Source organism: Sceloporus occidentalis, unplaced genomic scaffold (assembly GCF_023333645.1).
Source record: "Sceloporus occidentalis isolate IW3139 unplaced genomic scaffold, rSceOcc1.0.p SCAF_5, whole genome shotgun sequence".
Lineage (NCBI taxonomy): Eukaryota > Metazoa > Chordata > Lepidosauria > Squamata > Phrynosomatidae > Sceloporus > Sceloporus occidentalis.
In genome coordinates, this window is record NW_028316985.1 from 68,031,744 (window position 1) to 68,053,036 (window position 21,293).

General features: G+C 39.1%; 1 protein-coding gene across 2 annotated transcripts in view; it reads right to left on the minus strand.

The window, feature by feature from the left end:
* Positions 1-20,833, minus strand: part of LOC149312277 (transcription factor EC-like) — a 37,064-nt gene extending 16,231 nt beyond the window's left edge. Inside the window, exons 1-5 of one of the 2 annotated variants that reach the window (XM_089526836.1) lie at positions 20,777-20,833; positions 19,979-20,230; positions 18,247-18,342; positions 5,748-5,862; positions 1,947-2,003 (exon numbers count right to left, since the gene is read on the minus strand). In XM_089526836.1, coding sequence (XP_089382962.1) covers positions 1,947-2,003; positions 5,748-5,862; positions 18,247-18,342; positions 19,979-20,230; positions 20,777-20,809 — 553 coding nt within the window. In that variant the 5' untranslated portion in view covers positions 20,810-20,833. Of the gene's footprint in view, positions 1-1,946; positions 2,004-5,747; positions 5,863-13,672; positions 13,679-18,246; positions 18,343-19,978; positions 20,231-20,776 lie in introns of those variants that run through there. The other variant, XM_089526835.1, reaches the window with a different exon arrangement.
* Between the last annotated feature and the right edge of the window lie 460 nt (positions 20,834-21,293).

Sequence of the window (21,293 nt, forward strand, 5' to 3'; positions counted from 1 at the left end):
CCCTGAAAAACACCCCCATAAAATGCTTTCTGTGAAATACCAGTGTTTCTTTTCCTGTTTTCTGAGCTTCATAAATGGAAGCAGCAGTTATATGTCTCACTTCCTCTCGGCAGAAACAGTGGCGGGTTACAAACGGCTCTCAAGGGGCCGTTTTCCCGCCGCCGCCATTCGCTGCGTAGGGAAGCCCCAGCTGCCAGACCGCGAGGCTTCCCTGCGCAGCAAAAAAGGAGCGGCGAAATGCCGCTCCTTTTTGGAACGCGGAAGTGGCGCTGCGAGGGGTGGAGTGCGTCCTCGCGACGTCACTTCCGCCGCGACACGTCTGGACGCACAGCGTCTAGTACGTCAACATGGCGGCGCCCATGTGGATGGGCACCGCAAAAAACTACGCGCTCCGCGCGTACTGGGAGAAAGGGCTGTCAGGAAGGTAAGAACCTTCCTAACCCTAATACGGCCCTTCCTAACCCTAGTACGCACGGAGCGCGTACTTTATGGCGGTTTGTAACCCGCCAGTGTCTCTTTAGACTATGTGCTCAAGTAAAGCACAAGACTCAAAACAAAAGCATATAAGCAAGCTTCTAAACAACTTAGCCAAACAATCAATATTGAATCCAAAAGCAAAAGTTCACCTTCTTCTATTGCTCCACTTGATCATCACTGCCTACACTCATTCAAAGGAAGACAGGAGTCATACTTTTTAACCAGGTCACATCTTAGAGGCTATGTAAGGAACAAGGATATAACCCACTATACACTTGGACAAGGATCTAATATAGTGACCTGGGCTAATATCACCAGTCTGCCCTAGTTTATTAAGAAGACTGCCCAGACTCCACATTTGGGCAATCTCACCCTGACTTTAATTAGCAATTAGAAGAGCAAATTAAATCTGTTATCTTCTCCTCATAGCCTACTCCAGGGGTAGGCAACCGTTTTGAGCCAGGGGCCAGGTTGCTGTCCCTCAGACAACTGGGGGGCCGAAGCCAAAAAATAAATAATTAAATAATTTAAAAAAAATTTAAATACATAAATAAACCGGGACAAATGTAGGACAACATTTTCAAATGGTGGACACTTTTTTTAAAAAAAGTGGAGGACAACCAAAAATATTTGCTGATTTTTTAAAAAATGTTAATATAAATGCATGTTTCTGAGGCGTCTATAGACAATTGCCCCCCCTTGCCCCTGCGCGCGAGAGGCCAAAGGCCCCGGCGGCAATCGGTGGCAGGACCAGGCTGGGGCCGGTCCCAAGGCCTCGCCGGGCCGCATCTGGCCCGTGGGCCGCAGGTTACCTACCCCTGGCCTACTCCTTAAAGGAGTCTGAAGAGGTTCACTTAGTCCTGGCTTCTCAGGAAAGCAAGCATTCAACCCTGGAAAACTGTCGAAAAGGACACCAACTTTTGGCAGCCTATGGAAGCTGAATCTTACTGTGCATTTACCTTCTAGGACAGAAGTGGGCACTTTTGAACCACTAGATGTTTTGGACTATAGTTCCCACACTCTTGGATCATTATTCATGCAAGGTGAGGCTGTTAGGAATTATTGGTAGGAAACATCAAAAGGACCAAATTTTCTGCACACTGGCAAGAGCAAAGAAAGAAATCCACAAGTCCAATGTCAATGCAGGTAACCCTGGCAATAGTCTGTTTTTCTCATCTGACCCTATGATACTAACTGGGAAAGACAAGTTAAATCTTTTGCATTTGTTCAGAACTAAGTTATATTTAACTTTGGTTGAAAACAGCATACTTTCTGAAAGTAGTTCGAGGGATATGCACATAAATTTGAAGAACATAATATTTTTACCTGCTATTTTTCTACAATTATGAGGTTTTTTTAAAAAAAAAAAAAAGTGATCATATTTGTCAACTATTCTGTTACAGATGTCTAATTTTATGTACTGCCCACAAAACAGCAATTAATGTTAGGAAAGTGTTACATATACTCACTGAGATTATGGTTATCCTTTTTTTGCCTCTCCTTTGCCATTGCTCGTGTATCTGTTTCTGACAGAAAGCAAAAACTATTTTAACAGTCTTAAAACATAACTTCAGACACTGCTCTGGGTTGGAAATGGCCCTTTTCATTGTACAGTGTTTCCAACAAACTTTCAGTAGTTTTATGCTCTAATGTTCTTAGATTTACAAAAGATGATTTTGCCATGTTCTTCAGTTCCCTGTTTGCTGTTTACAGCTTGTTCAGGCTGTGTGCACTTTTTTAAAAAATGTCATCATGCATTTTTAATTTTCAGAAACTGAAAAAGAAGAACATCGTATTTAGCAATTTTCTAATTTGCTGTAATTTAGGGCAGTCTAAAGTGAAACTGAGTTCCCCTTCCCATCTTGCAAGAGATAATCAGATTTCAAAATACTCATGGAAGGGGCAGGGAGGAAAGAAAACTCCCTCTTTGTTCCTTTTGCATAGCACTGATAAACTGTACATGGTTGTTAGCATTCTTTGGATTACGTGAATGTAACTTTTAAAGTTGTTAATCCATTAATACGGATTTTCGGTGAATAGATGCATTGTGAACCTTTGAGAGAGTCATTTGTGGCAACCTGGAACAAATTTAATGGAAGATAATTTATTTATATTATTGATCAGAAGCCAAAATGTGTGCAAATCTGCTATGTTTCCTACAGTAATTGGTTTTATTAGCAACACGATGTCTAGAAAAAATGCTTGTTACAAGTTGTCCAGCTACACAGCACTACCACATCAACCGAATCAAATAGGCAGGGCAAGACCATGCAAAGTCAAGTGAGAAAATATTAAGCTCTGTAAAACAAAATAAAATGTCAGTATGTACTTATTTTCTCCTCTGCACTTCTCTAAATCAAAATGATTTTCAAAAGGTTCTAAGAATAGACTGAAATCATTCTTTCCTCTCTGAAGGTACATGCCAAAAATATGGAAATAACATAACTTAATTTTATAACCATTCATTATTACTTATATATTATATGCAGCTTTTTCTCCAGTGAACTGAAAGCAGTATACATGGTTGTACTTTCCCTCCACTTTATTCGCCCAACAACCCTGTGAGGTAGGCAGGGAGAGATTAAAAACCTGGCTCAAGATTAGTCCCTGTGGATTTCGTGAGTTAGTCCCAGTTGTACACCTTGCCCTCCACTACAAGTTCTCACTATGCTTATTGTCTGCCCACCCTCCTGCCTGCCTTCCTTCCTTTGATAAATAACAGCCACACAGGAGAGGCAGAACCAGCCTCACATTTAACTGTTTGAGTCTACTGCTGTTACATTTCAAAACTCCTGCACTTAATAGTATAAGATGCTCTCTCTCTTACCTAAAGTCATATGGTAATAGGGCCAATGCCATTTAGACTTTACAGGAAAAAAATCTCAATATGAACCAAAGTTAAAATATGTATATCCCATAATAGGATACTGGAGCTGAACATTAGATATATTCTTTAGAGAGAATGCAATTATAGATGATTAAAACAGGGTGGAGAAGGAATGGCATTCAGAAGAAGGGGATTGTATGGCTCCTTCTAGCCATTTTTGTAATTTCAGAGCTTCTTCTGTCTCCAGATTTGTTGGCACAACAATAGAACAAGCTCTTTTTTCTGTGCCATAATGGGGAGCATAGAGAATCCATGCCTTGTTTCAGAGTAGACTCATGACATAAGCCAGGTTATAATACAAAAAGGTTTTCTCCAAGAAATTAGAAAATAGGTGTTTTTTTCTACTTCTGGTTGCTATGTGCCACTAAATCTTGGCAATACACTGCAAGAGCAGACACAGAGCATGCGTTATGTTGGAGACCAACAGGGCATACACTATTGCAAGGCCATTCACCAAGCAGCACTGTCTCTGTCTCTTAGTCAGGCCTGAAACCAGACTGAAATGGTTGTAGAGACTGGAGATTATCGCACATGCTTTATCCTGTCGTTTTTCTAATTTAACTTCAAAGACAGGTCTTATCATATTCTCCTGTATACTGCCTGTATGCAACCCAGGCTTATCCTGTAGCTTTTCAAGGACGGGAAAACAATGAAATAAAGTATGTATGATAATCTCCTTGTCTCATATAGTACTGTGCCCAAAAACTGTATGTTAACTGGCCAGTAGTTATCCAATATGATGGGCTTTTTCAGCAATGGTCATATAAATGCCTTCTTTAGGCATGATGGAACTCTACCTTCTGCCTACTTAGCCAGTCTCCCTCTAGCTTTTTAATAAATTAGGCAAGGCAAGAGAATAATATACATCTAGTAGGCCTCATTTCTCCTGTTCATCTCCTTTTAAACTTTTTAATTTTAATTTTATTTTTAATTTTATTTTTATTATTGTTAATAGTTTAATTCCATTTCAGCATAGATCTTTGCCTTTTTTTTTGGTTTTGCTTTATTTATTTTAATTTGTGACCTATCTTGAGTCTTGGTCTGGGAGAAAAGGCAAGGTATAAATAAAGATCATCATGATCATCTTCTTTGCTATTTGAGTAAGCCATATGTAAATCTCCCCTCTTTCTCTTTGCGCCAATAGCACCTTGTATTCTGTCTTTCTACTACCCCCCCCCCTTTTGCTTGCTACGTTCCATCACCCACCTAGCTACCACCTTTTCAATTGCCACCACAGATCTGTTACCCTCTGTGCACCCTATTTCTCACTTATCATGACTCTTTGAAGTCCATCTCTCAGCTACCCTCAACATTTATTTTGTATTTTTGGTTTATAGGTTATGATTGAACTAGGACTTGGAAAATCTACATTGTAGTCTTCACTGAAACATGAAGCTCACATATTGATCTGATCTTAGTTTTCTCTCTCAGACTGACCTACCTCACAGGATTATTACAAGGACAAAGTAGGGGGAATCTTGTATACCACATTGGCAGGAAAGACAGGATATAACTGAAACTGATAAATAAGGAAAACAATAAAATATTGCATTTAATACGGGAAGAAGAATGGAGAATCTTGAAATAGAGGCATGCATTCTCAGTCCAACTGAAATCTTTGGTTTTTATGATCATTGAAACAACTCCGGTATAGACTTTAATGATTTGATCCATGACTTTGCAGAAGCAAAAATAATTATGGCTCATTTCTGAGGTAAGAAACTCTACTACAACATTTCTTTTAGTAACAAAAATAGAGCCAGTGTGGTATAGTGATTTGAGTGTTGGACTATGACTCTTGAGATCCAGGTTTGATTCCCTGTTTGGTTATGGAAACCCAATGGGTGAAATTAGGTGAGTCATACACTCTTGAGCCCCACCTGAGGATCACCTTAGGCTTACCTTAAGTCAGAAAGGACTTGAAGATGTACAGCAATAACAACAAAACAATGCAACAGCAGATATGTCAAAATATATTCATCTTTTTCACACAAAGGCATATAGAATATGTATATGTGGGAGGAGTATTTATTTATTTTCTGCACCACTACTCCAACAATAACTCTCTCGCACACACAAAGGAAGACCCCTTAACTGGGTTCTCTCTCAACATCTCAGTATCTCTCTTTGTGTGTTTTGTTTGTTGTTGTTTTCTGGCAATGCACAGAGCAGGGGCATGAAGCTCACACATTCACCACTGATGTTGAAGCTTGTCCCAGGATCTACTGCCTAGGTTTCCCTCCAGAATTCTCCCTCTGTGCAACACTAGGCAAGCAAAAGGTTGTTTGGGGAGAAAGGGGTAGCCACTCTGCATACATCACAAAGAGCTGTTCCCAATGAAAAGTGCTATTATTTTCAAAGTTATAAGACAGAAGTAGTTTACCTGTGAGTTCTCTTTTAACTGGCAAATTAGATGAACAGGAAGTATTGGTAAGGCCCATATTAGCAGCTGGCATTCCTTGGTCACTGTTGTATATGTCCAAAATGCTACTTGAAAGCTTCAGGAAAACAGAAGGAAAAGAGAAAGAGAGAGAAGAAATAAAGTTAGGGGTGAGGGAAGCAAAATAAATTCATGATTTGTAAGGTGAAAAGCATATGTAGACACTTAAGAACAAAATTCTTTTTCAGATGCGTATTCATGTCTTAATCGCAGCGGGAGCTGCAAATATGCATCTAAAGACAGACTTCGCCCTTATCTTGTATAAAATAAAATTAAATGTTAAGGGTCAAAGACTGCCATTGTTCCGTATGCAGAAACTTGAGTGAGGCTGATGTGAGTTTTATATGCAGAATGATGCCTGGTTATGGCCCCTGATGTCTGATTTTGAATTAATGCCATAGCATATTTTCCAATAACAGGATTACTGCAACTACACTTCAAATATGAGTTAAGTTGAAAGGGAAAATAACCTTCCTGATCTTACCTGAGACCCAAGTGGATTCTCAACTATCTCCCTGCACTCAAAATTCATTTCTGAAATTGTTTATGCTTCAGACAGCATACAAAGGAAGAGACTTGGCAATGCAAAACATCTTTAAATGAGACTGGACAGAGCACTGGAGACCATGCTGTGGGCAACTGCCTTACAAGGGCACAGGGATAAATTAGAAAATTTGTTCTCCATTTGCTATGCATGCTTAGATTTTGTAACCGGCCGTATAGTAGGTCCATTAATTTCTAATGTGTAATATGAAATCTCTCAAAACAGTTGATTTCAGTTTGTAGATATTGCTCAGAGTTTTCTAAATAAGTTTTAAATTTACAGTGTCCTTGGCTTTATATAAACCCACACATTATGAAAGCTTGGGTCATAAAGAAAATCTTGAAATAACAACAGTTTTAATGTCTGAGATTTCTCCTTCCACAGATACAGACATCAAATTCAACACTATTTTGTAGTGATGTACGCAAAGGAAAAGACATGGGGCAGGACACAAGATTGTGAGTTCAAAACCAGCCAGGGGCTCATGGTCAACTCAGCCTGGCATGCGTCACTAAAATTAGTACCCAGCTTGTTGGGGTCAATTAACTTACACATTGTAAACCACTTAGGGAGTGCTCAAGTGCACTGATAAGTGGTATAGAAATGTACTTGTTATAGCTATTTGTATACAAGTAAAAATATAATCAAATATTTGTTGATACAGATAAAGGAGAGGGTATTGGTGGGCACTGGGGGGGGGGGTTGAAAAGAGAAGGAGTTTTTGGTGGAGAATGTAGCCTTTGAAAGTCTCCCAGGAATCCAGTGCAGTCCAGTAGATGCCAAAAGTTGCCCACCCATGAAGCAGACAGTGTAGATCCTCTCCATAATGTATACATAATGTAAAAGGAGATGGGTGGCCAGATATGCCAGTCCTAGCCCCAATTGTGCATTCACTCAGTTACCTACAACAGGCGTAGTAAGGAACTCTATGCATTCTTGATCACATATGAAGGACAATTGGCCCTCTGTATCCATTGATATTTTTATCCACAGATTCAAGCATCTATGGCAAGAAAATATTGTGTGTGTGTGTGTGTGTGTGTGTGTGTGTGTGTGTGTGTGTTCCAAAAAGCAAATCTTGATTTTGCCATTTTATATAAGAGACACCATCTTACTAGCCATTGCACTGAATGGGACTTGAGCATCCACAGATTTTGGTATCCACAGAGGGTCCTGGAATCAAACCCCAGCAGATACCATGGGCTCACTGTATACATGTAACTTAAATAATACTAGTATGCACATAACTTCTTCTTTTAAATGTTGGACATACTATGGACACCATGATGGACCTGGCAAGCACAGTCATCTCAGCCTAAATTGAATGTTGCATTAGTACCCATCCACTAATGGAATAAGACTTGCTTCTCCACTTGCCACCTTGTGTAGCTTTCTGCACCATCTAATAACATACTGTGAAGGGTTTTTCAGGACCTCAGAGAGGTTTGAAAGGCCTGTGGAAGGCTGTAGGAAGGGCAGGTTTTCACCTCCCTGCTAGTTCTGAAGATGGAAATAATTGCTTCAGTCAAACTCCCCCACTGGATCCTACCTCATACTTCTATCTCCACATACTCACTACTCAAGAATAGTACAGAATGTACTGTGGCTCCAAAATGTGCCAGATTTCAGTTTAAGCAGAAAGAGCTCATGGCACCTTAGAGAATAACACATTTATTCTGGCATAAACGTCTCCAGACTAGACCCCACTGTATCAGATACATGAAGGATAATCCTAAACCAGCAAGTCTATATCCACAGACAGTGGACATGTGGGTGTCTGTGAGAAAGTAACTTGGAAATGAGATACAAAAAGACAGACAATTATATAAAAACAAAATAGTTACAATTTAGAAAGACTATGAACAATACAGATTAGGGAAAACACAAACTGGAATTGCTAATGAATAGTCCCTGCAAACCAAATTACCACTCTCCTTGTTGCATTTTATTTCCTTTGCTCTCACTGCTGTTTTTGGTCTCCACTCCGATCATGTATCTGTATCCCTACCAAATTAGGATTACATTTCACAACAAAAATCGATGCTCACATTGTGGCTACTATAGTGGTAAACAACAAAGCTGCACTAAGGTAGGGAGAACAGCAGATTCCACATCTATCTCTTACTGAGCTGATTTTGGAGCCTCATTTTCCCAGAAGATTCAGAAGACAAAGTATCTATTAATGTCAGTATTAAAAAAAATAAAAAGTCAAGCAACTCAAGATTAGTACTATACTGATTTGTCCATTATTCTCTTGCTCTAAGGATCAAAGGTAACTTAAATACAGATGTATTGATATATTTACATCCATCAAAAACATCACTACTCACTAACGGATACAAGCAAATAGCCTTCCAACGAAACCAGGAAAGATACATAAATAAAAATATTCTTCATATTTACAATCTGGAAACTACTGTACTTCAAACCATTGGACCGGAAAGTAGTAACGTACACATAAATGAAAAATGTATAGAGAGAGAGGTTGTACCTTTCTGTTCAGTGCGTTTTGTTGTCTTCATTGTCAGTGACCACTGATCTACAGATAACTCACTCTTCCCCCTCCCTCTCATAAAGGATAAATCATTTTGCTCAGTGCTGAGAACTACACTAAATGATTAACACAGCAAATGGTTAACCAGACAATACAATGGCACTTATAATGGAAGTTCCAGAGGAAAGACTAATATAGCTTAGATTCCAGTAAGCATTTCTGAAAAGGTTATTTAAAAACCTTAATAATCACAGAAGATCATTGTTTTAATATTTCATTTAAATGAAATACAGTGCTTCTCTTCATGTGAATCCTGCCTGCATTCATTTATGTACCCATTAAATTGAAATACCTAAAGATGGCAAAAGACAATTATAAAAATAATATTCCTGTTATTACTTAGCATTTTTCATAATCATCTACTTTTTCTTACAGAGCTTAATGGCAGATATGATTACATCTGATGTTCCTCTCACAACACAAATGTATGAGGTAGATTTGGCTGTGGAACAATGAGTGGCCCATGTTCATCCACTAAACTTCATGAAATAATCGCAATGACCTAATTTTGTTTTCTGTCAACAGTAAAACTGACAGCAGTATTAGACTCACTCTTATCATCTTTTTCAAGATCTGAAAGCTGTTTTTCCACCCCTATAAAACCAGTCTGGTTTCAATCAGCCCTGTAAGTCTTTCCAATTCTTTGCCCCCTTTGTTTATTGCTGTAGTGCTTCACTCTAAGACAAGGCCACACATGGACCTTTATCATTCAATGACTGCAATATCAAGTGAGTGTCCATGATCAAAAGATCTATCCTCTCAGTTGGCATCCTGGAGGCAGTTTACACATCTGGCTGAGCGATGATATTTCAAGGAGCAGCATGCATGTGTGAAATCACCCTTAATCCTTGGGATTTCCTTTAGTGCAGATATGGGATCTATAAGGCTTCCAAGTTTTATTGTACTGCAACTCCCAGAATTCCTCACCACTGACTATGACTGGTTATTGCTGTGGGGATGTGCAGTCTGACATCTGAAGGACCACATGATTCCCAGCCCTACTTTCAGTAAGGCCTTTGATGAAATTCCCCATAGCTGGTTGACTGACTGAACCCAAGGAGTATTCAACAATGGCTCCTTCTCCTCCCAGACAGAAGTGACCAGTGGAGTGTCCCAGGGTTCTGTCCTGGACCCAATGCTGTTCAACAGCTTTATCAGTTTACTTTCATGATGGAATAGAGAGCATGTTTATCAAATTTGCAGATGATACTAAATTAGGTGTGGTTGCTAATATCCCAGAGGAGAAGATCAGAATTCAAAATGACCTTAATAAATTGGAAAGCTGGGCCAAACCTAACACAATGAATTTCAAGAAGAAGAAATGTAGGATACTACACTACAGCAGTAAAAATGAAGTGCACAGATATAGGATGACTGACACCTGGCTTGATAGCAATACATGCAAAAAGGATCTACGACCACAGGCCGAACATGAGTCAGCAATATTATGCAGCAGCTAAGAAAGCCAATGCAATTCTAGGTTGCATCAATAGGAGTATAGTGTCTAGACTGAGGAAAGTAATAGTACCATTTTATTCTGCTTTGGCCAGGCCTCATCTGAAATACTGTGTCGAGTTCTGGGCACTACAATTCAAGAAGGATTTGGACAAGCAGGAGCGTGTCCAAAGGAGAGCAACCAAAATGGTGAAAGGTCTGGAAACATGCCTTGTGATGAGTGGCTGGGTATGTTTAGCCTAGAGGTTAAGAAGTGGTAGCCTTGTTTAAATATTTGAAGGGATGTCATATTGAGGATGAAGCAAGCTTGCTTTCTGCTACTCCAGAGATTAGGGCCTAGAATACACAGGCCAAAAGAAGCAGCTTCTGGCTGCTTTAGGGGTATGGCATTTAGGTGATGCATACCCCCAAAGCAGCTGGAAGCTACTCCAACACCTCAAAAAGGAGTCTGCCACCACCACAACAAGGAGTCAATTTAAACTGATTCCTGGTTCATGTGGCTTGAGAACTGTGGTGGCAAAGCACTTTGGGAGCAGGCCGTGCAGTTGCCATGGTCCTGGCCCAATCCCAGCCAGAGCAGCCTCTGGCCACTCCTTCCTGGTTGTCTGCTTCAGCCCTAGGACATGGAGCAATGGATTTATGCTCGAGGAAAAGAGATTCCACTTCAACATTAGGAAGAACTTCCTGAGAGTGGAGTGTGGTAGAGTCTCCTTCTTTGGAAGTTTTTAAACAGAGGCTAGATGGCCATCTGTCAGGAGTAGTTTGTGTGTTTCTGAACAGCAGGGGGTTGGATGGGACAGTCCTTGTGGTCTCTTCCAAGTTCCAACTCTATGATACTATGATTGTACTCTAGTGAGAAAGGGCTGAGGGATATTGATAATGACCATGGAAGGGCTACATGAATTCATCGTACATGATGAGGAAATTGAAATGATCAAAGTTTTCCCGTACCTTGGATCAAACATTGATCAGAATGGAGACTGCAGTCAAGAAATAAGAACAGGAATGGGAAGGGCAGGAAGTGCAAAGGTATAAAACTGAACACTAAAAGTTAGGATCACCCAAGCCATTGTATTCCCCATCACTGTACAGGTGTGAAAGTTGGACAATGAAGAAAATAGATAGAAAGAAAATCAGCTTATATGAAATATGGTGCCGGAGTGCTGAGCATACCATGGATGGCCAAAAAGATAAACAAATGGGTTCTAGAACAGATCAAGCATGAACTTTCCCTGTAAGCCAGGATGACTAAATTCAGGCTGTCATACTTTGGCCATATCATAGGAAGGCATGCCTCTTTAGAAAAGACATTAATACTAGGACATAAGGAGGGTGGTACAAAGAAAGACTGCATGACAAATGGTTGGATGTAACTAGGGAGGTCATGGGCCTGGACCTCCAGGACCTGATTAGTTTGGTGAGGTTAGGGGGTCTTGCAAACATCTCATTCATAAGGTTGTCATGAGTCAAAGCAGACTCAAAGAGAGTTAACAACAGCAAAGAAAAACTTAGCAGTAACTTCCTTTTATGTGGCTTTACGTTTAGTTGATTCAAGTACTCATTACAGTCAATAAATTTAAAAAATAACACAGAATCAAATAGACCATCTGAGGACAGCAGTTCTCAGAGCCCAGATTGCCCCATTATTAAATATGAAGAAAGTATTCTGTATGGTTGATTACAAAGTAGTTGGTAAGGTGACAAGTGCCCAGGAGCAAGGAGAGCATATTAGCAATCTACAATTTAAACATCAACCATATTGATTCATTTTTAAGTGCAACCATCATTGAAGGTGACTTAATAAAGTTTAAGACTTGCACTATTTTCATCTGTCAAGTAGATGGCTGAAATTAGAAGCACGTTCTCATTCATTTCCTACATTAACTAAAATACAATTTGTTCAATGTTTGTTTCATTTTCTTATCATTTACTTTTTGGTTTATTCAGTATAACTAGCCAACACAGATTGGTTTAATCTTTGAAGCTTGCAGATGAACTAGAAAATATGCATTAACTTTTGCCGTTTTAATACAAACTGGTCTATTGCCACTCATGCAGATACTTCCACAATGAAATCAGAGCTATCAAAAGATATTTCCTCTTCTAAATTGAAGGTAAAATTGTGCTGTTTCCCATGTACCTTGCCATTTGGCCTTGCGTATCAAAACTGCTAACAAACAGAAAGGCTGAAATACTATGTCTAATCACTAGCTGTGGTTGTTTCACAAATGACGTTGAAGAAACCTTATTTGTTGACTATCTCAGTTCTCTATAACTTAACTGCCCATCTATAAGATCTTTTATCTTCAAGATAACACTGAGAAAGCAACACTTTATAGATTGATGACACAGTAGGCAGATGAATGAGGGAGGCAATATCTGAAAATTAGAACTTCCAAGAGGCCACTACTAAAGCTACATGAAATAATACAACTGCCGTGTCTCCATTTTCTGGTGAGGAGAGGACATGATGGTAAACAGCTCCTTAGTAATTTAACTACCAAGTGATCTGTTTCCCTCTGCAAGATCCAGGATGGTAGGATATCTCAGTGCCAAGTCCCTAATTATGTGTGCACACACCTCATTTCCAGAAGAGCACATTTATTTTATAGGTAGAACTGGCATTAGAAGCAGATAATTATTTTTAAAAAATAAAACCTTCCCAAAACTGGTTCTTTAGAATGCCTCCTCAACCAGATGAACTTGGATTGTTTCAGGCCTTTGCTGATTTGTTGGTAGGATGTACAGCAAGCAATAAACCCTTCCATCATGAACGGCCTTTTGTCTGTGTCTTTAAACAGGACAACTGTTTCTAACACTTATTGCCTCCCAACAAACAACTCATAATAGAATGAAGCTTTGAAAAAAAATATTTTTTGGTATTACAACTCCCTAAGTCCCCCATTTTTCATTATCTCTGATTATACTTTATGGGGGAAGCTAGAACTTGTAGTCAAAAAGATTTCCAGACTCTAACAGAGAGGTGTTCTGAGATAGCTGTTATTTCCAAAGTTGTTCATGGAGATAGCCTCTTTAAAGGACAGAGACAGAACTCTGAACCTTGAACTTGATAATCTATTGTCATGCTATGCCATAAGTCTCAAATAAGTGACTATCTATTTGAGAGGTATGGCCCAACGTGAAAGTAAGTGAACACTACATACCTAATGTGCGGAGTATTTTATGAGAAATACATTCTTTTCTTTTGAAAGATTAACTAACTCCATCCTTCTCTTCTCTATCTGCTGTCGTCGTCTTTTTTTAAATGTATTGCATGAATTGGTTAGTCCCATCACATTTCTATTTATAAGTGACTGGCAGCTCCAGAATAAAACCTGAGCACTTTAGCAAGGAACACTTTCCTTCACAGCTTTCACCTACCTTTCAAAAGGCAGAAAGCTCAACAGGAAGGAAAGGAACAGCCTTCCTTCAGTTCCTTCGAAATTACCACAGAATATACTTCAACTGCATATATTCTCCAGTCTCTTCAGATGGCGTTTACAGAGGAGCTTAAGGAAATGGAACAGCCCAAAGACATATATGTAATGTATAGCCTTCAGACACACCTGCAAATGCCATAAAATTATGGGGATCCGGGGAATCAGGGGAGGAAAGGTGTTGAAGACAAATTAACATGTATCATTACTCATGTGTTCACCAACTATGAGTCATGAGTCAGTCATTCCCTTAAATACTTCCCCATATTATGGAGTGAGATAGCCTGTTGCTTGGTTGACATCAATTTGAGTTTTAAAACTAAATAGATTTGAGTGTACTGTATTAGATTGTTGCAGTGCAATCATAGAATCATAGAATAATAGAGTTGGAAGAGACTGCAAGGGCCATCCAGTCCAACCCCCTGCCATGCAGGAAATCCAATTCAAAGCATCCCTGACAGATGGCCATCCAGCCTCTGTTTAAAGACCTCCAAGCAGGGAGATTCCACTATATTCCGAGGGAGTGTGTTCCACTGTCGAACAGCCCTTGCTATCAGTAAGTTCTTCCTAATGTTGAGGTGGAATCTCTTTTGCTGTAGCTTGCATCCATTGTTCCGGGTCCTAGTCTCCGGGGCAGCAGAAAACAAGCTTGCTCCCTCCTCAATATGACATCCCTTCAAATATTTAAACAGGGCTATCATATCATCTCTTAACCTTCTCTTCTCCAGGCTAAACATCCCCAGCTCCCTTAGTCGTTCCTCATAGAACATGGTTTCCAGACCCTTCACCATTTTAGTCGCCCTCCTTTGGACATGCCCCAGTTTCTCCACATCCTTTTTAAATTGTGGTGCCCAGAACTGGACACAATATTCCAGGTGGGGCCTGACCAGAGCAGAATATAGTGGCACTATTACTTCCCTTGATCTAGACACTATACTTTTATCGATGCAGCCTAAAATTGCATTGGCCTTTTTAGCTGCTACGTCGTACTGTTGACTCATGTTGAATAGCACTGGGCCCAGTACAGGACACTGTGTGTATATCTGTGTGTCTGGTTAGTTCCTTTCCGGGACCCAATTCTTCATATCAACATTTTCAAAGCTGGCTTGTGTTGTACACATTTGCTTGTTCTCACATTCACATCATATCTAAAGAGGAAGTCCAATCATGTGGCATACTTCCACAGGAGCAGTTGTTTCTCCTTAGATGCACTTTGAAGACCACTGAGCTCAGTATATATTATGTATACAGTTCCTCCTCCTATGTAGTTTTGCCTTGGATGACTGGCCTAAGCTGCAGGACACAACTGGTGATATGTCCTAGTCCAAATCAACCTTGCTTCTATGTACAGATGCCACAATCTCTTGTAGTTTATGTCTGTCAGCCATGTATTCTGTCAGGCTAAGGAATTTGTGCCCCTCTAGATCTCTGCGAACTATTAAGTATCATTATTCTTCATCACTGGCCAGGCTGGCAGGGTTTGATAGGAAATAAAGTCCAACCACATCTGGAGAGCCAGAATTTCCACAGCCCTACCTTATATTTATTTAGGTTGCAATCAATACACATTACCCTGGAAGTAAGTCTGTTGGAAGACTTATGTATAGGACCACATGTCATGTTGTAAAGAAAGCAACTGATAGATATAGATAAAGAATATTTATGGCAAACATTTTTTAAAAGGGTGTACTTTTAATACTGTTTGTTTTTTTGGTGCTTTTCTACTTTTAAAAACAGAACCTATTAATGAAATGGTGAACAATGACCTTTGAGACTTCCTTGAACTTCAAGCATAACTTAGCTTAAAATGTGTTTGACCAAGACTTTGTCTTGATGTAGCATTTTCCGGTTACTACAGATAAGCAAGTAGAGTTGTTAATATTTACTCTCGTCTTTTCCCAGCAAAGATGTGTTAAACTTTGATGATCATGGAATTACTGACTAGAAATTGCTTGTACAAACTACACTAGCTAAAGTGTAATGAAAACAAATCTGAATCTGATCGCTGAGCCTAGAAAGTCAAACTGGCTAGATCTTAGTTTCTATATATGTGGGAGGGCTGTTTTATTTATTGGTCTTGTGGCTGTGGCTGCTGCTACTATTTTTATGTGGCATCAAGTCAGCATTGATTTATAGCAGCCCTATGAATGAGAGACCTTGAAGACAACCTGTTATAAACAACCTTGCTTAGGCCTTGCAAACTAAGGACTGTGCCTTCCTTGACTGACTTGTAATGTGGTTTTCCTCTTTTCCTAGTGCCTACAATTGTGGAAATTGTAGTTTTGTGGGACATTTAGCCTTCTCAGTCAGAGAACTCTGGTGACACAACAAACTACAAATCCTCAGATTCCATAGCATTGACCCATGGCAGTTAAAGTGGTGTAAAACTGGATTATTTCTGCAGTGCAGGTACATCCTGACTACCAAACATTATTGTCTTTTCCAATGAGTCATGTCATCTCATGATATGGCCAAAGTATAAGAGCTTCAGTTTAGTTATTTTGGCATCTAGGGAAACCACCCTTGACATGCCCTTATCTTTTTGATAGTCCATGGTACTCACAGAACTCTCCTGCAGCAAAACGTTTCAAATGAATTTATTCTTTCCTGTTACTCTCCGTCACTGTCCAACTTTTACATACATACACAGACATTTGAAATACTATGGCATGAGTGATCCTGACTTTGGTATTCATTGATACATCTTTACACTTGGGGATATTATCTAGTTCCTTCATAGCAACCTTTTAAATCTCTTTCTGATTTTTACTGTTTTATAAATTTTAATAATTCATTTGAAATTTATTATATTACAAATTTTGTGAATCCCTTTCAGTGCCCAAGTGGAGGGGAAAAGGAGTTAATAATATAGTTATAAATTAATGTTATAACATAAAAGTATTCCATTGTGTACTTCATCTTTTAAATATTTGACAAATGTGAGCTTCCAAATCAAGCACTGTTTGGTGCCTAGACTGGGCCTATTTCATTGGCTTTATAGCATTTTTCAGTTCTTGCTGAAATTCTTCTAACCTAAATCAATTCCTGATGGTCAGGATTGCAAACTATTTATTATTTTGTCATGTTCTATTAAGTGATTTACAAAATGGAGTCTGGATCACCAACCTCAATGCAGATTTGAGTCACTCTGATCTGCATACTGGCAAGAGTTAGACCTGCTTTTTCTGAGCCTCTGGAGTAGTAAAAATATTTAGCTAATAATTATTACATTTATATAAGATCTATAATAGTGCAAAAAGTTGTGCATCTGAATAAGGGAAAGATAAGATTTAAAAAAATCATATCTGCTTGTTTACAGTTAGCATGGGCAAGTATCACTTTCCATTGCCCATACCATCAATACACACTTCACCTGTGAAAAAGGCATTTTTCTCAGGTAGTCTCATGGAAGAGCAGAAAATAGGAAGTAAATGTTTATAATACTGAATTACATAGAATCATAGAATAATAGAGTTGGAAGAGACCACACGGGCCATCCAGTCCAACCCCCTGCCATGCAGGAAATCCAAATCAAAGCATCCCCAACAGATGGCCATCCAGTCTCTGTTTAAAGACCTCCAAGCAGGGAGATTTCACTACACTCCGAGGGAGTGTGTTCCACAGTCGGAGAGCCCTTACTGTCAGGAAGTTCTTCCTAATGTTGAGGTGGAATCTCTTTTGCTATAGTTCTTAACTAAATTCTCACAGTTCTTAACTAAATTCTGGTTCATTGATAGAAGACAATGGGCCATAGTGGATGGGCAGGAGAAAGCGGCTTGATCCTGCTTTTTCCAAAAGCATGTTGAAACCCCACTGTCCACACAGCCTGCTCCAAGGCAAACCAAACACCCATGGGCAGACTACATGGTGTGGTGTCAAGTCACACTGCTGGATAATTTTTTATCATCTCCCCACCATGCATGTGCACCATCACACAAACATATTACCTGCAACCCCCAAATACCTCCGACATCCCATCTAGATGCCATTCCATTGGATAGCCTCTCCTTTGATTGGCCACACAGTCACATGTGCAATGCTCTGCTGGTACAGGGCATTGGTTCATCAGTGTGCTGGTGATACATTGATGTGCCCCCATACATGCCCCTCCACCACCTTTCATGCAATGCCCCCTGTTGGACTGTCTGGTTTGTGTACAACATGATTATATCCTCTGGTTTTGCCATATTTTCATTTATTTGTTTTGCCACAGCCCTGCACTGGCACCGGGCTATTTATACAGATGTGAAGATGCACATTTTGCGAGCTAAGCCAGAGTATTCCAGCTTTTCTTCTTTCTTTTTTTTTTTTTGGGGGGGGAGGCTTTGTTTTTCGACCCTGGAGCACAGCTTCTTTTCGGTTTCCACCCGCTTTGAAAGTGTGTGTCATGTAAAAGATGCTGGGAGCTATTTTATTTTACCCATTTGTTTCACCCTGTCAACAGTTACTTACAGTTCTTTGCATAAGCAGTGGTGCTTCAGAGCAACTTATCCCTTCATCATTAAAACTTGATTCCATGTTGATTATGTCATCAATAACGTCTTCCATCTAATAAAACAAGAGTTATTAGTGTATGGTTAATAGAGAAGCTCACTGTTTAATTCTATACATATCAACTCAAAAGTAAGTCCCAATGACTTCAATGAGGGCTGACTGCCAGATAACAAGGAATAGGACTGCAGCCTGGAGCCAACATTTTATCCACCATATTACATCAAAAACAAGTAACGCAATGCATCTCCTTTCTTAAACCCAAATAGAATGGGTCTTTCACACTACTTGGGTGGAAGATTACCTAGGAAATGTAAGTTCTTTGGGAAAAACAGCATGACACCTAAATAGGGTTGGGTTTTTTTAAACTACTTACTGATTTGGAAAAATATTTTCATACATGTCCCTTTTTTCTGGTGACTTTTGTGAAATGCTTACAAAATCATAAAGAGTGCTCTCACTTGCTCCCTCTCTCAGTTAATGATTTTTGTGTTAAACCATATCTGTGTGGTTTGGTATACAGTGATTTTATCTCATTCAGTAATGCTCCCTGATTAGATGAAATTGCCCACATGATTAATCCAAAAAACATTTTCCTTCCTCTCAATTCACTTCTTTTGCCTTCACAAACACCATACTACCAAAAGTATTGGTCATATAGTATCGTGGCAGTATCTACTTTATTATTTGATCCCTAATCACCTAGCATCATCCACATGTCAAATTCAGGCACAAATAAGTTGTAATAACTAAAAGACAAAATAGTGTAAGAGAAAATAAAGGGGGGGAATCACTTCAACAAAGACTACAAAAACAAATATCCTCACAATTAAAGCTTTTTTTAGGAAACAGTTCTGCCCTTCCAAAATTAATATTTTTGGCACACAAACTGAGACAGGAGAATAGTCATCATAGTGCTGTAACTGAAAGTCTCAGATAACGGCAGTGAGGTTTTTCAATGGCAGATAGCACCATGAGCCTGAAAATGGGGTGACCAAGCAAACCCGAGACTTTCCTCTTCACATCCTGAAACCACCCCTAGATTGGGAAAGGAAAGGTTTCGAGTGACAGCCAGAAATGTATTTATGCTTGCGTAATATGGACCATTATCTAATAAGCATAGAAGCTAAATTATATATAAACACAACATCATTATTCACTGCAACAAGAGGTTCCTACAGTATGAAGTTAACAAAGATTTCCCAAATAGATATTTCATCCAGCATAAAAGTCTATATGTATGTGTATAAATAAAGATGATAATGTTATTGCTATCAGAGTTGACAATGGTAACATGATTTCAATGTACAAGCTTTAATGTTTTATTCAATCAGATTATCAGTTGAAGTATAACTTAAAAGGCCCCATACAGACAGGCGAAAATAAAGCTCCTTCGGGTCACTTTGGAGGTATTCTGTTTAAATTATGCATGCATCCTAAGAATCCTAAGGACTGGAGCTTGGTTTTGGCACAGCTTCCAGACTCTTAGTACACATGCATCACTTATACAGCATACCTCCAAAGTGACCCAAAGCAGCTTTATTTTTGCCTGTCTGTACGGGCCCTTAGTTAACCTTAAAATGAATGCTGAACAATCTGGGAAGCTTTCTCCTTCCCCCATTTTGTCAGCTCCATGCAATTAGGCAGCCAACACCAATAAAGTCTTAGATTATTTTACAATTATATTCCATACCGCATTTTCATGTTCTCCTCCAAGAGTTAGTAACTTTGTCACTGGACTTCCAGAAGTGCTGATATCACTGGTAGGAGGCATATGCCCGCTCCTTAATGTGGGTGTTACTCCTGAAGAATGTATTGAATGGGAATGAGAGAGAGAGAGAGTTTGGCTAGATAACTTCGTATCCAGGGTTAGGTACTGCTTCACTTGATGCCTCTGAGTTTGCTGAATGTGATACCTTGTTGGATTCTCCAAATGGGTCTGGACCTATAAAGTCAAGAAAGTCATAAATTGTTGTTTGTTTGTTTGTTAATATTGTGTTAAGATAATATACATTAACTGATATGATCCACAAGTTATTTTTCCAAGTCAGAATCTACACGTACCCAGGGCCATAATTTAAATACAGGTATATTGGCTTAACTGAATAAAAAGTATCATTATTGTCCCCAACTAAATTAATAGAACTATACTCATAAACAAACAAAACACCTTAACATTTTAGAAATTCAAAACATTCAGCCTTCCCTGGCTTCTAAATCAATGATTTCTCTTATACAATTACTTTTCTACCAATGAAAATAAATGTTTTGGAAGGAATACAATTCAGACACATTATCCAGAAAATAGAACAATCTTTTTTCAAAGCCTTGCTTAAGCCACATATATATATACATACTCACATGAAACATTACAACATAGAACTGTTCATTACATAAATACTACATTATTGCCTTTGCCCAAAAAAACCCAATGAGAAACAAATGGCTACTGAGCACCAGAAAAACATATACTGTATTGTTAATAGCTCACCTGATAGTAAGAGCAATCAGTCAAATGAGGCATTTTAGATTCAGTACTATCAAATAATCCCAAAGAACTGTGCTAGATTATCATTGAGCAATCTCAAGCAATGCAGAATTCTCAGCTGTCCTGGTATGGACTGATAACATTTTCTTGTGGCCTGAGAGACTTTATAAATTAAGTGGTCATGCCCACAACAGCTAATTGTATAAGATCCGGGCATCCATTCATTACGCATACTCACTGCCACTACTTCAAACAACTCTCATCTCTGATCTTTGCCACATTCCTACAATTTATCCACTACTCAGGGATACTGAATACACAAATATGTACTGTCACATTCACCCTCTGGCTTTCTTGCAGTATCATACTATGACTAATGACTAATTTCTTCTAATAGGTTTCTTCCAAATTGTCCCTAAGATTTAAACAATAGTGAAGCTTTTGTCCAGCACTTGGTAGTATGTTGCTGTTGTTTCTTGTTGCTGTTGTAATTTCACTTCTCTGACCTAAATTAAAACAC